This window comes from Hemiscyllium ocellatum (assembly GCF_020745735.1).
Source record: "Hemiscyllium ocellatum isolate sHemOce1 chromosome 27 unlocalized genomic scaffold, sHemOce1.pat.X.cur. SUPER_27_unloc_3, whole genome shotgun sequence".
Lineage (NCBI taxonomy): Eukaryota > Metazoa > Chordata > Chondrichthyes > Orectolobiformes > Hemiscylliidae > Hemiscyllium > Hemiscyllium ocellatum.
Genome location: NW_026867498.1, coordinates 1,298,609 through 1,316,650, shown reverse-complemented (window position 1 = coordinate 1,316,650; position 18,042 = coordinate 1,298,609). Strand labels below are relative to the sequence as shown.

Sequence of the window (18,042 nt, the reverse complement as noted above, 5' to 3'; positions counted from 1 at the left end):
TCTCACCCCACCCTCTGTCCCCCCCAGTCTTTCTCTCCTATTACCATGAAATTGGTTCCGACTGTTGTCGTGGATAAAATGCAGAGAACGACCAGGAGACGCAGAGAGTTCTTCAAGAAGTAGGTCGTTTATTTGCAAACAAAAAGACCGTGACACTCGAAAAGCAGATTCTCGAATGCCCACAAACCTCAGGGTCTGCAGTTTTAAAATATCTTTTTTTAATCATGTTTGTGTTAGCTTATCAGCATGTCCAACTATATTTATCAACGTACCTCAGTCTAGCTACACAATAAGCCAGTGATGTTAGTTCCCATTATCTCTTTAGTTGTACATTCTACTTCATGTTATTCCAATGTCTCGGTTAGAGATTTAATGTCAGCTTTTGCAACAACGGTCTTTCATTCTAGACCCTACTTAATATTTTCCTAATGTCATGATTAGATATTTATTGTCAGTAGTTTCAAGCAGACTGACTCTACTCACTAACAATTAGATATTTAATGTCATGTCCCAAATATTTATTGTCCCAATAATGATAGTTAGCAGATGAGGCTAACTTTACTAACTGTGTTATCTCATCTTGCCATAGTGACCTTTCAGCCTCAACCTTACTCTGCTAATTGGTGTAAGAGTGTTCCACTATCCTTTGCAACTGTAGTGGACAGCGAAGAGAGTTACCTCAGATTACAACAGGATCTGGACCAGATGGGCCAATGGGCTGAGAAGTGGCAGATGGAGTTTAATTCAGATAAATGCGAGGTGCTGCATTTTGGGAAAGCAAATCTTAGCAGGACTTATACACTTGATGGTGAGGTCCTAGGGAGTGTAGCTGAACAAAGAGACCTTGGAGTGCAGGTTCATAGCTCCTTGAAAGTGGAGTCACAGGTAGATAAGATAGTGAAGAAGACGATTGGTATGCTTTCCTTTATTGGTCAGAGTATTGAGTACAGTAGTTGGGAGGTCATGTTGCAGTTGTACAGGGCATTGCTTAGGCCACTGTTGGAATATTGCATGCAATTCTGGTCTCCTTCCTATCGGAAAGATGTTGTGAAATGTGAAAGGCTTCGGAAAAGATTTACAAGGATGTTGCCAGTGTTGGAGGATTTGAGATATAGGGACAGGCTGGGGCTGATTCACTGGTGCGTCAGAGGCTTGTGGCGGGGGGGGGGGGGGGTGACCTTATAGAGGTTTACAAAATTATGAGGGGCATGGATAGGATAAATAGGCAATGTCTTTTCCCTGGGGAGTCCAGAACCAGAGGGCATAGGTTTAGGGTGAGAGGGGAAAAATATTAAAGAGACCTCAGGGGCAACATTTTCATGCAGAGAGTGGTACATGTATGGAATGAGCTGCCAGAGGAAGTGGTGGAGGCTGGTACAATTGCAACATTTAAGAGGCATTTGGATGGGTATATGAATACGAAGGGGTTGGAGGGATATGGGCCGGGTGCTGGCAAGTGAGACTAGATTGGATGGGGATATCTGGTCGGCATGGATGGGTTGGACCAAAGGGTGTGTTTCCATGCTGTACATCTCTCTATGACTCTATGAACTGGAAATGGTCTCCATGCTCTAACACTTCCCATGCTTTCATGCTCTTTATTTTTAGATAGTATGGAAAATAGAGTCACAGAGCTGTAGAGCACAGAAACAAACCCTTCAGTCTACGTCGACCAGATGCCAGCATGTCGCCTCTTATCCCTCTGAATCTTTCCTATTCATATCCCCATCCAGATGATGTGATTGTACCAGCCCCCACCACATCTGACAGTTCATTCCAAACAATTGTGGCTCTATCTTTTCATCCCGTTGGCATTTGGACACTTAAAATCTGTCAGGAACACCATCCCCATAGAGCATACTGCGCATGTTTGCCAGTGTCAGCAACGCAGTGCGCATGCTTACCAGTGTCAGCAAAACACTGAGCATGCTCATCGCTGTACGCAAAAAAGGCGCGAAACCTTCTTTTGATGGACCAATACGCAACCTTGGAGGACCGGAAGGAGCCTGGTCCTTCTGTCAATCAGAGTCAGCCCATTGTCTGAATGCGGAAGTCGGACCATGAGCTTCTGAAGCTGCAGCTCCTGATCCTCTCTCTCTGAATAAAGATAGAGCTTTACCCAGACTGCACATTCCTTCCTCTGTCCCAGATCTGTGAGTACGGCACTATTTTGCTCCCATTCCATGTATTTTTCATTCTGGGGTTCAGTTGTTGACTTGCAGCAACTGAAAGAAAAGAGTGTGAATCCGGAAGGGGACAGACTCTGGAAACGCTGGTCCAGGTCTGTGTCTCAATTTGCAAAATAGACAGGAGGTGGAGAAGTCGCCGTTTCAGGTGTAACCCTTCCTCGGGGCTGGGGCTGGGACTGGCTGGAGAAGCTGCAGATGAAGGGGGTGGGAGTGAAATGGAGATGGGTCAAGACAGGTAGAGGCTACGACCTGGTTGGTCAATGGGAGGAATGCATGGGGTTGCTGGCAAAGAACAAGGAGGGAGGTTTTTTTGAAATTGGAAAACTCAACGTTGAGTCCTTCAGGCTGTAGGCTGCCTGGAAGATGAGGTGTGGTCCCTTCAATTTGCAGTTAGGTTCGTTGTGGCAATGGAGGAGGCCAAAGATGGTCATGTCAGAAAAGGGAATTGTAATGGGTGGTGACTGGGAGGTCTGGTCGGCTCTGTGGACCCAGCTGTGATGCTCAGTGAACCGTTCCCCAAGTTTGCGCTCGCTCTCCCCGATATAGAGAGGACCACAATTGGCAAACACAGGACCACGATATGAAATTATAGCTTTGGCTGTGGCAAAGAAAAACAGAAAGGAGGTGCATTGTTTAAATGGAGATGTATTTGAATGTGGAGAAAGTGAGAACTGCAGATGCTGGAGATCAGGCTCAAACATTGTGGTACTGGAAGAGCACGGTAGGTCAGGCAGCATCTCAGGAGCAGGAGTGTTGACGTTTTGGGCACGAGCCCTTCATCTAGACTGATGTGTGGATGGGCAAAGAGGCCTCAGTGTCCTCCTACTCCAGTCACTGCCAGTTGTCAGACAGATGTAGGAAGCAATTGGCAAGGCACGTGTTATATTAGCAAGAGGAATTGAGTTCACAAGTGGGATGTCTTCCTGCAGTTAGGGTGTCATTGAGTATATTCAAGGCTGAGGTCATCTGATTTTTGAACAAAGAAGTGGATGTTTGTGGGGGAAGGCGAGAACATGGTTTAAGACCAGTATAGAATGGTTCCAGAGTCATACAGCACAGAAACAGACCCTTTAGTCCAACCTGTCATAGAGATATACAACATGGAAACAGACCCTTTGGTCCAACTCATCCAACTCAACCAACAATCTGGTCCCACCTGTCAGCACCTGGCGCACATCCCTCAAAATCCTTCCCATTCATGTACCCATCCAGATGCCTTTTAAATATTGCAATTGTACTAACCTCCACCTCCGACAGCTCATTCCAAACATGTCCCACCCTCAGTGTGAAAAGGTTGCTCCTCAGATTTCTTCTGTATCTTTCTCCCCTCACTCTAAACCTATGCCCTCTAGTTCTGGACCCACCCCCTCCTGGGAAAAGACCTTGGCTCTTTATCCTATTCATGCCCTTCATAATTTTGTAAACCTCTATAAGGTTACTCCTTAGTCTCCAACGCTCCAGGGAAAACAGCCCTAGCCTCCAAATAGAACAAATCCTCCAACCCTGGCAACATCCTTGTAAATTTTTCTGAACCCTTTCAAGTTTCACAACATCTTACTGATAGTAAGGAAACCAGAATTGCACACAATATTCCAAATGTGGCCTAACCAATGTCCTGTACAGCCACAACATAACTTCCCAAATCCTAAACTCAGAGGATTGGGAGAGTTTTCAAAACCTACAAAAGACAACTGGGAAAGAATGGAGGACAAACGAAACCTTCAAGGGTCAGCTTGGAGGCATCAAGGTCTCAGGACAGGGGGTGGGGATGATCCCAGCTATGGGCCACATGCCAGCAAATGGGACTAGATTAATTTAGGATATCTGGTCAGTACAATTGTGTTGGACAGAAGGGTCTGTTTCTGTGCTGTGTATCTCTATGACTCTGGCATTTGCCAGAGTCAGGAGGTTCATTTTCTCTCTACTTTCAATGTTAATGCCTTGACGTCTCATTTTGCTCCCACCTTCCTGGGGTCGTTAACCATTTTGTGTCTGGTCCTTCCTCAAGAAGCTGCGTGGCAGGTTCACCCTGAATTGACACTTTCTTTTTGCTTCCCAAAATCAGACCTGCTCACTCTCAGCAGTATCCCAGTGTTGTGAAAGATATTAGCTTTCAGGTGGAGGTATCCAAAGTTCAGAGAGACGGCAGTCTTGATGTTTTTGCTTTTCTGTCCCTGTAAGATCCTGAATCAGCACCTTCAGGAGAATTAGTTCGAGCCGAGTGAGAACAGAGGGGGAGAGAGAGTGGGATGGTGCTTTCAATTTTGTGGAATAACAAAAGAAAAGAATATTCCACAGAAAGTAGAATTGCTTGTTCTGAATTTCTACCCTGCACTAATGACCTTTGTAATCTCTTTTTACAGAGCACAGTAGCGCCTCGACATACGAACAAACCCGTTCATGTACAAATCGGTTTACGAACAGGAGCGTACGTAAAATTTTGCTTCAACGTACGTACGAAATTGAAGGTACGAACACAAAAGCTCTCGGGCCCCGCGTGATCTCATTCAGTTCGTCTTTGGCGTGTGCGCTGTGAACAGCCATCCAACCATTCTTACGCTATCCGAACAATGGGAAAAGTTAATTCAGTTCGCGAACTTTTCGGATTAAGTTCATAAGTCGAGGCGCTACTGTATTTGAAAATCTGAAGGCGGAAGTTTCAACATCAACAGATGAAGGGCTTAAGCCCGAAACGTTGACTCTCCTACTTCTCGGATGCAGCCTCACCTGCTGTGCTTTTCCAGCGCCACACTTTTCAATACTGACTCTCCAGTGTCTGCAGTCCTCACTTTGACGTCAATGTCTGACAGTCACTCAATCCATCGGGACCGCAACGGTTTTCATCGATGATTCTGTGAGAAGGAGCAAAGCTTTTTGGTTCCTGTCTAAGTACGTTTTCAGCATCAGCGGGACTGGATGAGAGACCCTACCATTGCAGTGCACTGAGTGTGGAGCCTAAAATAACTATACAGCCTGGAAAGAGGAATTCACAGCAGGGAGTGGCTCCACACTTCGGCCATGGAGAAACGCGAGGAATCCCACCTCTTGGAGAAACCATGGAAGTGTGGTGACTGCGGGAAAGGCTTCCGTTTTCCATCTTCCCTGGAGATTCATCGGCGTAGTCACACCGGGCAGAGGCCATTCACCTGCCCAGTCTGTGGGGAGGCCTTCAGATATTCCTCCACCCTGCTGACCCACCAGCGGATCCACACGCGGGAGACGCCCTACAGCTGCCCCGAGTGCGGGAAGGCCTTTACCCAGGTCTCTGGACTGCAAAACCACCAGTGGGTCCACACAGGGGAGAGGTCCTTCAGCTGTCCCGAGTGCATGAAGGGCTTCAGCAATTCCTCCTCTCTGCTGAGGCACCAGCGGGTCCACACGGGGGAGAGGCCCTTCAGCTGCCCTAAGTGCGGAAAAGCCTTCAGGGATTCCTCCTCTCTGCTGAGGCACCAGCGGGCCCACACTGGGGAGAGGCCCTTCAGCTGCCCCGAGTGCAGGAAGGCCTTTATCCAGGTCTCTGGACTGCTAAACCACCAGTGTGTCCACACAGGGGAGAGGCCGTTCAGGTGCCCAGACTGCAGGAAGGCCTTCAGCAATTCCTCCTCTCTGCTGAGGCACCAGCGGATCCACACGGGGGAGAGGCCCTACAGCTGCCCCGAGTGCAGGAAGGCCTTCAGCAATTCCTCTGCCCTGCTGAGCCACCAGCGGGTCCACACGGGGGAGAGGCCCTTCAGCTGCCCCGAGTGCGGGAAGGCCTTCAGCAATTCCCCCAACCTGCTGAGGCACCAGCGGGTCCACACAGGGGAGAGGCCCTTCAGCTGCCCCGAGTGCAGGAAGGCCTTCAGCAATTCCTCCGCCCTGCTGACTCACCGGAGGGTCCACACGGGGGAGAGGCCCTTCAGCTGTCCTGAGTGCGGGAAGGCCTTTACCCGCTCCTCCCACCTGCTGAGGCACCAGCGGGTCCACACGGGGGAGAGGCCCTTCAGCTGCCCCGAGTGCGGGAAGGCCTTCAGCAATTCCTCCGACAGGCTGACCCACCAGCGGGTCCACACTGGCGAGAGGCCATTCCCCTGCCCCAAGTGTGGGAAGGCCTTCATCAGCTCCTCCCACCTCCGGAGGCACCAGCGAGTTCACATTCCATCGCAGGGGGATTGAAGGAGTGAAGGCTGAAAGTCCAGTGAATAATGACAATCAGCCCAGCTCCCGGGACACCTGGGTTTGAATCCCGCTGCAGCAGATGGCGCTATACAGGGTATGGGTTGAAATTGCTCAGTGAGGCAATGCTTCCTCCGGGTTACGGCTATACCAAGGATCCAATTAGAAAGGGACATCTCGGTGCTGACCAATAGTGAAGACAGTGAGGTTGGGTGGGTGTATAAGCGTGAGTGAGTGTGCTTTGATCTTGAGCTGTTTAAAAAGCAGCTACTTTTTCTCTGCCTTTTTGCTGAGGGGGATTTGAAGCTTTAACAAAGTTGGGTCACAATAAAGGTGAAGTGAACTTAACGCCGAGCTCAGACTCTCATTGAAGGCTTTGAGCTCCAAGAGGTTTTGGTTTTAAAGCTACTCATTCCTTTCAGCCTCCTGCACTAAGCTTCCCATGTCGCTTATCAGTTGGATCAGTGAATGAGCAGCCAGTATCGTTAGAAATTGTAAATGTTTCAGGAGTGCAGAATGTGAGAATTCTATTCGAGAGGGTTGAGTAAAGATTTACCAGGATGTTGCCAAGACTGGAGGGAGGGTTTGAGTTATCAGGAGAAGCTGGGACTTTATTCACTGGAGCACAGGAAATTAAGGGGTGTCATCATTGAGATTGATAAAATCATGGGGAGTGGAGGTAAGGGCTCTTCCTTAGCGTAGGGGAGCTCAAGACTAGGGGGCACATTTCTTTAAAGTGAGAGGAGAGAGATTTAAAAGGAACCTGAGCGGCAAGGTTTTGACAGAAGGCAGTTTTCACGTGGAATGAAGTTGGATGAGGATGTGGTAGATGCAGATGAAGTTACAAATTTTAAATGACATTTGGATGAGTACATGAATAGAGGGACATGGGCCAAATGCAGACAAATGGGATCTTATTGAAGTGGCCTTATTGAAAGCAGTAGAATTCTGAAAGGGGCTTGACAGGATTGATGCAGATAAAATGCTCCTTTGTGGGGTGAGTCATAGAATGCCAACAATGTGGGAGCAGGCCATTCAGCCCATTTATTCCATGCTAGCCCTTCGAAGAGCATCTCGCCCACATCCATCCCATGGCCCATCAACCATGAGGGCGGCACGGTGGCACAGTGGTTAGCACTGCTGCCTCACAGCGCCTGTAGACCCGGGTTCAATTCCCGACTCAGGCGACTGACTGTGTGGAGTTTGCACGTTCTCCCGTGTCTGCGTGGGTTTCCTCCGGGTGCTCCGGTTTCCTCCCACAGTCCAAAGATGTGCGGGTCAGGTGAATTGGCCATGCTAAATTGCCCGTAGTGTTAGGTAAGGGGTAAATGTAGGGGTAGGGGTATGGGTGGGTTGCGCTTCGGCGGGTCGGTGTGGACTTGTTGGGCCGAAGGGCCTGTTTCCACACTGTAAGTCTAATCTAATCTAATCTAAAAAAACCCTAAATTGCACATCTAGGGTCACTATGGGTAATTTACCACAGCCAATCCACCCGAACCTTTACACTCTAATCTATAAATTACCTTCTCAAAAATGACATTTAAATGTAGAGTTTTTCTCTAAGCAAAACGTCAGTCTGACTCAACATTCGGGTGCAGTCAGAATTCACACTTATTGTCAGAAAAGCTCTGCATTTGAATGACATTCTTGAGTAGGTAACAAAAAACAAGTTCTGGGATTAACATGCTAAAGAACAGAAACCCATTCTAAAGGTGAAAGATTTAATCTAAAATTGTTTGATGTGTCACATTTCCATGACACTAGAATCCTTTCGATATAAATTGTGATCATGATCTCATTCTCCACAGCCACCTGATGAAGGAGCGGCGCTCCGAAAGCTAGTGCTTCCAAACAAACCTGTTGGATTATAGCCTGGTGTTGTGCGATTTTTAACTTTGTCCATGGGATACACATGAGTTGTGGGACTGGTAACAGTTCTTATTTTGTGATCTATTCCAAGTGAAATTTCTCCTCTGCGCAGGCACGGGTGAACAGTTTGTTTTTTGTGCTTTGCGCGAGATCGGGCTAGCAGCTTTTAAATCCTTATGTTAAGCAGTCGAAGTAAACTGTCGATCAGCAACTGTATTCCGAGAGTGGTACTTCCAGCTCTGGTAATCCTGTTGCATCAGAGAGAGGGAGAGGATGTCACATCTAAAGAGCAGACTGAAAAGTTATTTCACTTGTTGAGTCAGTTCCTCCCTCAGATGAGACTGGATATTGCTTTTAATGGATCATAATTAAATGCTACAATGGAACATCTTAAATTTGAGGAGGTTTGAAAGGGCAAACAAAACAGTTTCTTTGAAAAGAGATATTGTTCCATTTCTAATCTTGGGTGACCCATGAGACATTTTTACTGAGCGCCATAATCATCTTCCTGCTGGATTTTTTTCAGGGCAAGCAATTTCTGGTGAGAGAAATTCTGCATCCTGGGAAGGCGGGGAAATTAACATAAAAACAGGCTGTTAAAAGCATTTTAACTGTGGGTCCACGAGCTTTCGTGGGAGCAGTGCATTTGCCAAAAACATTTCGGAGGAATTCTGTCGAACTGTTGGACTGAAAGTAGTTTCCCCACTGAACGTTAAACAGGCATTGAGAACGTTGCGCATTATAGTGTGTTCCTGAGGACCGGAGGAGGATTGAACTTGCCAACGTGAACCACACTTTGCAGAGAGAGGAAATTTCTCCGGATGGAAGAGGTTGATGGAAGTCAACAATTGTCAGATTATTTCATGAAAATAACAGCTGGTATAGGGAACACCTAGAAGAGGGGCGTGTGTAATGAGTACACAGAAACAAACTCTTCAGTCCAGGCCAGCCAGATATCCTAAATTAATCTAGTGACCCATTTGCCAGCATTTGGCCCATATCCCTCTGAATGCTTCCTATTCATATCCCCATCCAGATGTATGGTTTTCTTTGGAGAATACTTGGGTGAGAGCCAAGATATGCTATTACTCAGCCTTTTCCCACTGAGCTTGACCTTTCCTTCATGTTAATTGGAGCTGGAAAAGCCTGAAAGCTGAAAAGGATTTCCTGGGGAAAAAAAACTTTTCCTTTCAGTCGCTACAAGTCAATAATTTATAGAATCCCTGCAGTGTGGGAAGAGGCCTTTCGGACCAACCAGTCCACACCAACTCTCCGAAGAGCAACCCATTCAGACCCATTTCCCTATGACTCTACACTTACTTCTGAGTAATGCACCTAACCTACACATCCCTGATTACAATGGGGAATTCACCTAACCTGCACATCTTTGGATTGAGGGAGTAAAACCCACGGCCCTTGAGCCCAGCATTAAAAATAAATGGAAAAATGGTAGTGGCAAAAGAGAGTGCCGTACTCACAGAAGTGGGACAAAGGAGGGAAGTTGCAGTCCGGCGTGAAGGTGAATCTTCATTCAGAGGCAGAGAATCAACAGCAGGTTCAGAAACTCATGGTGCACCTTCCGCATTCAGACAATATGGGGGGTTCTGATTGGCAGGAGGACCGGTCTTCTTCTGGTCCTCCTTGGCATTCTATTGGTTCGTCAAAAGTAGTTCGCGCGCCTTTTCGGCGGACAGCAAGAAGCATGCGCAGTGATTTGCTGACACCAGCAAATATACGTTATGCATTACTGACACCGAGGAGCATGCGCAGTATGCTCTGCGGAGATGCCGTTATTACTGATGTTTTTAAGCGTCCAAATGCAAATCGGAAAAAAAAAGGATAGAATCACATTTTTTCCTGTGGCTTAAGATTTTATTCCTTTTGCATTCTGTCTGGCCGTTCCATACATGTACCACCCTGTGTGTGAAAAGACTGCCCCTTAGGTCTCTTTTATATCTTTCCCCTCTCACCCTAAACCACATCATTCCAGATGAAGGGCTTGTGCCGATAGGTCAACTTTCCTACTCCTTGGATGCTGCCTGACCTGCTGTGCTTTTTCAGCACTGCACTTTTTGACTCTGATCTCCAGCATTAGCAGTCCTCACTTTCTCCACTTTCCAATATATCACCATTTAAACAATACACCTCATTTCTGCTTTTTTTTTCCACAGCAAAGACTAACTTCACACTGTGGTACTGCACTTGCCACATGTTTGAGGCACAGACCTGGACCAGCTTTTCCAGAGTCTGGCCTCTTTCTGGATTCACTCCCTTTCTTTTCAGTTGCTGCAAGTCAACAATTGGATCCCAGCTGAAAATGTGTTGCTGGTTAAAGCACAGCAGGTTAGGCAGCATCTCAGGAATAGGAAATTCGACGTTGAGCATAAGCCCTTCATCAGGATGTTTCCTGAAAAAGGGCTTATGCTCGAAACGTCGAATTTCCTATTTCTGAGATGCTGCCTAACCTGCTGTGCTTTAACCAGCAACACATTTTCAGCTGTGATCTCCAGCATCTGCAGACCTCATTTTTTACTCGAACAATTGGATCCCAGCAAGAAAATAAAAGAAATAGAAAAGGGAGTGAGAGTAGTGTGTGCTGTTGGACAGACGAAGGAAATTACAGTCTTGGATGAATCTCAAACTTCATTCAAAGAGGGAGGAGCAGCAGCAGCTTCAGAAGCTCATGGGTCAAGATTGAAGTCGTGCTGGAAAAGCACAGCTGTTCAGGCAGCATCCGAAGAGCAGGAAAATCGACATCTCGGATTCAGACAATAGGGCTGCTCTGAATGGTAGGAGGACCAGACTCCCTCCGGTGTTCCAGTGCTCCTCATTGGTCCGGCCGCTAATACTATTCTTCCTATTACAGGGCGGCCACAGGTGTACTCAGGACTCCAGAAAAATGGCCTCACCAACATCCTGTACAACCTCAACATAGAACAAAGAAAATTTACAACCCAGCAATAGGCCCTCCAGCCCTCCAAACCTGAGCTGATCCAAATCCCCTGTCTAAACCTATTGCACAATTCCTGAATCTGTATCCATCTGTTCTCCAATGACTCATGCATCTGTCCAGATGCACCTTAAATGAATCTACCGTCCCTGCCTCTACTACCTCTGCTGGCAATGCGTTCCAGACACTTATCACCGTCTGAATAATGTACTTTCTGTGTGCATCTCCAACATGATGTCCCAACGCCTGTACTCAGCATGGGAACAATGAAGGCAAGTGTGCTGAACACCTTCTTCACCCCCCTGATCTACCAGTGATGTAACTGCCACGAACAATGAACCTGAACACCTCCAGGTCTTTGTTCCACAACACGACTCGGGCCCTACCATTACCTGCTCAAGTCTTGCCCTCCTTTATTTTAGCAAAATGCAACTCCTCACTGATATCCGTACCCCTCTCATACACACACACACTCTCTCTCAGACATACACATACACCACCCTCTCAACACACACACCCTCTCGCAAGTTCATACTCCATCACAATCTCACTTTATCAAGCAGGCACACATGCTCTCACACACACTTCCCTGATGAAGGGATGTTAGGATATTATAGAAGCCCATGAGAGGACAGAGATGTAGTTACTTCTTAGGACATTGGGGGCGCTGTGAACCTATAGTTTAAAATGAAGACCAAAGTAATTTTTAATTCTGGGATTATTGCCATAACAACTAACAAAGCTGATGTTCAAATGAAAGAACATCAGCAAGGTCAATTTTGCCTGCTAAACTAAGTGATTAGATTAAGGTAAACTATGTGATAAAAAGACTAGGAAAAATGTCTCAATCATAGTAATTCTTTGTGTCCATGATACAGAATGTTCCTAATATATGTAAAGCCTTTGTAAAAATGTTTCCAGAATACATAGAACCTTTGTTTGCAAATTATACCATTTTGAAGAAGGCTTTTGTTTGTGAAAGATCACGTTGCATGAATTGAGATTAGAAAATAATATAACTAATGGAGCTTATCGATAGATTTTCAGAACTTGTACATTTTCTCCAGCGAACCATTCGATCTTTCGTGCTTCGCTGTAACAGCTAAGTTTCTGCTGCTAAATAAACGTACCTGCTTTTTATCAAATAATTGGGTAAGTGTGCTCACTCCTTAAAAGAACACGCTTGGACGAATTCCGTCCTAACAGATGGTGACCCTCTAAGTGGAGGAGGAGACCACAGGTTGGCAGATTGGGAGGCAGACAAATTTTTCGGCCGAAACTTTAAGGTGAGGAAGCGCCTGTTATATCAAAAGCTTCCAGTAGTTAACTTTTGAGTTAGACATTTGTCTGCTTTTTAATCCTCACCAACTTGAAATTGAATTGATTTGGACACAAAGGTACAGAATCTTAGCTGGTAAGTCACTTTAAATCTTCTAGTGTTAATTTCTCTCCGATGTTAAAATTCTTCTAGGTGAGAGGAACCGCGGACCCCGTCGTGCACACTAAAAATTCTTAGAAGTGAGGAGTCTCCGCCGTTAAAATTCTTCTAGGTGAGGGGATTAGCTATCTCTGCCGTGCAAATGTAAAAGTCCTAGAAGTGAGGAGGGAAAGTGTCGTAGAATTTGTCTCCGCCAGTTTAAAATTCTTCCAAGTGAGGGGTGTGGCTAACCTTGATGCGCAAAGTGTACACTAAAAATTCTTGGGAGTGAGGAGACTTACAGTAGGAATTAGTCTGAACCGTTTCCTTGTAGGGATTTTTTCCGCTCAGACGTCTATTCTTAAAGACGTACTGTTTTGAAAGCGGATCCCAATAGGGAAAAGAGTCAGATGATTGAAGTGGATATCTGAATTTGTATGTTTATGTAAGTATGTGATAAAGGGGCCGGCCAGAATAGGAAGAACGAACAGAAGCTGCTAATATAAATGACTATGTGTATGTATGAGTAAAAAATCTATTCGTTATAAGAGAGAGAGAGTCTCTGGGTGTGTAAAATCTGTGTGTTTAAGTATTTTTAAGTTTGTAAAAATCTGTGAGAGTAAGAGAGTTTCTGTGTTTGTGAAGATCTAAGTGTGTATAAGAAGTGTGTGTAAAACTGATTGCGAGAGAAGGGTAGTCTCTGTGTGTATGTGAGAATTTGTGTGTGTGTAAGAATCTTTTTGTATAAAAATCTCTAAAAAAAGAATCTCTGAGTGAAAATTTGTATGGGTCTGTGAAAGTAAGAAACTGTGTGTCATATCTCAAAAAGAGAGAGAATTTTACTGCTGCAAGCTTTATCAGTGTGTCTGTGTGTGAACAGAAGGCTTCTCAGCTAACAAGCAGTTTAACACTTTGTGCTCTGGCTTGAATTCATCTGTTTGTTAATGGTTTTAAGTTTGAAACTTGTTGTTTGTCATTTGATTCAGTGTGCTATTTTTTTTGATTGTAATTTTATGAATGCTTAACGTGATTTTCTTTCAGGATAGAATTTTAATAGATATTGAGAAAGGAGAAAAGATTAGTTGGTAACTGATAAGGTTAAACCCCATTTTTTGAGAGAAAATTTAATGTTTAATTGAAAGTAGTATAAGGTGGACAGCAGAAAAATTTATTTTTGACAACAGCTTACAGTGAGAAAAAGGAGAAAGTATCAAAGAAAGATAGAAACAGAAACAAAGGGAGGGCAAGCTTAGAGTCAGATAAGAGAAAATAAGATGGAGGAATTAAATTTTGGACCACCAAAATTGCGCCACCTCAGGACAGAATGTCCTGGAGTTCCCTGGTGGAGACTCAGTCTAGGTGGGAATATGACCCTAGCGGGTCGACTGCTATTGGACTGTGTAGCTTTACAGAAAGAAACTTTAGACCTAGTCTTAGGACAGGCTTTAAATCAAAAAGAACTTATTATAAAAAGATTAAGGAGACTTTTCAGAATGTTACATTAATGACTAGAGGGTCTCCGAGAGTCTCCTAATACTTTAGTACGCCAAGTGATTGACTTGGGCAAACCCCCTACCAAGGGGATAAGTAAGGACACGAATGAGTCACTGGGGTGGAAGACCAAATTTGTGGTAACTTTTACACCACAATGGGATTTGAACTGTTTGGTAGCGTCTGTGTACATCCCCCCGGAGTTAAAAAATAATGAGTCCAACCCAGCACCTGTAACGACAAACCCAATAACACAGACAGGGAAGGTTTTAGAAGACGTTAAGAAACTTATTGAAAAAAATAATACATTTAAAGAAGCTCAAAGAAAAATACAGAATCTGGATAAGAATCTTAAGCTGTGGAGGAGCAGAAACTGGTTCCCCGCAGATGACCAACTGTTTTTTACAGCTGCTGATTTTGACGAATTTCAATCAAAAATTAAAGATAATTTGACAGAGAGAAAAGAGGAAGCAAAGGAAAATGTTTTTAGTAAAATCAAATTGTCAACGAAAGTAGATGATGAGGACGTCTATCTACGGGAATTATTGGCACGATTCCAGAGCCACTTACTAACGCTGCCCACTATTGAGACTGCAGAGTTAGCTGGGGATAGACAGGGCAGATTTGATTATGTTCTATTATAAAAAAAGTTTTCCATCCGACTATTCCAATGTTCTTATAAATATAGAAGAGACAGTAGGTAATTGTGCTCAAAATTTATCACACCAGGTAACACGTTGGAAAACAAAATTAATATTTCATAAAAAAATCTTGTTTAGAGTGCATTTTATTGGATAGGGTCCAAAAAGCTTGGGATGTCTGTATTGTGGGAATCAGGACAGTAAAGCAACCAAATTAATATGGAATTTAGTAATCAGTTATGAAATACAAACTGATTTTAATAATTAATGTTCTAAATTAATAATTGTTGATTCAATTTCAAAATATAGTATTAAAGCTGCAGATAAGGATTATAAGCGAAGCAATTTCTAGTCCAGATATTAGAGTATTTGTATTATGGGATTCGGCTATAGCTCAGACACTCTATTTTGCGTGAGTAAAGTTTTTAAAACATTACGAAAAAAAGCTTTGAACTTTGGTATAATTACTGAACCTATAAAGTTCCCTTTTATGTACTCCGTGTGTCAGTTCATAGCAAGTACAATTTCCAAATAAATTGTAAATATGTTTTAATGTATATCTTTTTATGGTTTGGCAGTCATTGACTTTCAATTTTTTTTTCTTTTCTCTCTGGTTTCCATTGCCACTGGTGTGAGAATTGCTTGTGGTTTATAATGATTTTTTTTCCATAGACTGTGGCTCCCAGGTGTGTGTGTGTTTCTATTTGGACGAGGAACGCCCATTGAGTTTAATTCACAGTTGTGTAAGCGACATTGAGATATTTTTAAAATTAAAACAATATAGAGCCAAAATATGTAGTGCCCTGGATCCAGTATTATGTTGACAGTGACTTCATGGTCAAGTTGCAGACAGAGTTAATTTTTCTTTTAACCAAAATAACAAACTGAAGTTCCAGAACAAACAGAGATAGATAAAGAAAAATGGAAGGTGAAGGAGACAAAGGGAAGAGGAACAAAGAGAAGGACGGATAGAAGGATTGCGAGAAATAAGGGTTAGGGGTAAGGAGATTCACAAAGGACTGTGGAAAGAGAGGGAGAGTGTGTGTACAGCTAGCAAAACAATTAACACCTTATGGTTTGGTTTGAATAAATATTTGTTGATGATTGAATGAGTAAGTTTTATTCACTGAAGCGTGAGTTCCAGGATTGTTTTAAATGTGAGTTTTATGAAAACTTAACATGATTAAACTGAGTGTCTAACTGTCTTTTTCTTTTATCTTTTTACATACAAAATATGTGAAGGTCAGTTGAAGTTTAAGTTCAACAGTGGGTAGTTGTAAAAACAAAAACTTCCATGGTTATTATCTGTGACCTTGGATTCGACCATTGTGCATGCGTTAGAAGTTTTTAAACTGGAATTGACAAATTGTTGTAAGACATCTCTGATTATTTTAAGACCTAAAGTATTTTAATTGAGTAATGATTGACCAGAGTACTTAAGAAAACTAATTTTGGATCTAAAATGGGGAACTAAAACTGAGTGATCACAATGGTCTTCAAAATTGGTAACTGTATGCATTTTACATTTTGAAAATTGAATACTGGATAAATGGACGTAAATATATAAATATGCTTACAAGTTAGTTACAGGCATTAAAGTAAGACAAGCATGAATTGGTAAATTGGTGTTTAAGGATATGGGAATCTAAGGACATTGCAATATTTCTCAGAATAAAGGAAAAGGGAAGAACGTAATGACTTGTAACTTTGGAAAGTACCGATAGGAGACGAGGAGATTAGGTGAGTCTGTGTTCCCCTCACTAGTGGGGAGGTCGGAACATATAAGAGGAAATAACGGTCTTGGTTGAGAATTTGATAGATTAATCTGTTCTGAAAATCCTATGATAAAAACCCAGTATGTATATGTGGGCTGGTTTAATGTCTAATTTAAATATACTATTTACTAGGGAAAAAAGGAAACTTATATGGGGATACTGGAGCGCTCGTCTGTTGAAAGCATTGTGTTACGGAAAGTGAAACCTGCTGCTGTTCTTTCCTCCCTCCCTCTCCAGATAGTCTTCTACTTCAATGCGTTTTGTTATTTTTTGTATTTTCTCGCCACATTGTAAATAATTATCAAGCTATTCACATAAAGTGACTGGAATGATGTATCTTTTGTTTGTGTTAACAAGACATTTGCACCATCCGGAGTTGTTCGCAGTTTATCAAAATAATCAAACAGCATTTTTTTTCTCTCAATTTAATATTTAGTTTTGTGGAGGAAGTTTAGTAGGTCTCTATGTCTGTCTTTTCTAAGACCTGCAGGCAAGCATTTTTACATGATCCATCGTGCTACTGCTTTAGCCTCAGTAATCAATGATTTTGAGATGCCAATATTCTGCCATCGGTTTTGCTTAGATTCTGAGCTGAGCTTATTGCGTGGAATGGGTGTTGAAACTCTATCTATTCAAGCTTCGCACTCTACAGTGAATGAAATCATTATGGTATCAATTTTGCTAAATGGTTTATTTGCACAAGGTTGATTCGAAATTTAGTTCTAGAGGGAAATGGGATTTTCTGAAGAGGAATAAATTTTAAGTCTTAAGGATGCTTGGATGATAGAGTAATATTATATTTTTGTATTACAAAGTCTGGATTTAAATTTCTGGTTGTTTTATAGTACTTTTCACAGCTATTCACTAACAGGAGGGATTCAGTCCTGGTCTCACAGATTTTGTGCCAATTCCTAATACAACTGTGGTCAAACACCTAATTTTAATTCCACAATTCCAAACCTGGTTATGACGGTTCTAGGAAAGATGAGATAAGAAATCAGATAGATTTTTCCATATTGGTAATATAACACTATGTACTAAAATGTTGCATTTATATTCCTACAGACTTCAAGTCAAGCACTTTCTCTTCATTTTTTCAATTATGCAGATCTGATGGTGGCTAAAACCTTTTAATACTTTGAACAGGTCTTCGTTAATAAGCATCTGGACACATACCTAGTAGGCTGTACAAAGACAGCTAGGATTAACTTTAGCTTTTTCATTCACTAAATTTTAGTTGTGGTTAAGAGTAAGGGAATTATTCCCCTTGTTCACTATTAAGTACTGGATATGAATTTAGTACAAGATTTCAAAAAACTGGAAGATGACCCTACCCCTGTTGAAGGAGGAGCTTATGGGTCTGTAATTAATTTGTGAATGGATAATGGGGGTATGGGTTACAGTACAAATACCAGACGCTAATCTCTTCTGAGATTCAGCAACAGATCACAGGTGAATCTTGCCTAGTTTAGTAAATTAGGACTACCTTTCAGAAAGGAGGTGTATTTGCAGTTTTTGAGAAGATATGTAGCTCAGGTTCTAAGTTTACTCACTG

The 18,042-nt window shown here is 43.2% G+C and overlaps 1 protein-coding gene across 1 annotated transcript in view; it reads left to right on the top strand.

The window, feature by feature from the left end:
* Positions 1-2,054: 2,054 nt before the first annotated feature.
* LOC132808002 (zinc finger protein 850-like) overlaps positions 2,055-18,042 on the top strand; it is a 28,931-nt gene continuing 12,943 nt past the window's right edge. The window contains exons 1-2 of the mRNA XM_060821891.1: positions 2,055-2,153; positions 4,553-6,326. Coding sequence (XP_060677874.1) covers positions 5,208-6,326 — 1,119 coding nt within the window. The 5' untranslated portion in view covers positions 2,055-2,153; positions 4,553-5,207. The remainder of the gene's footprint in view (positions 2,154-4,552; positions 6,327-18,042) is intronic.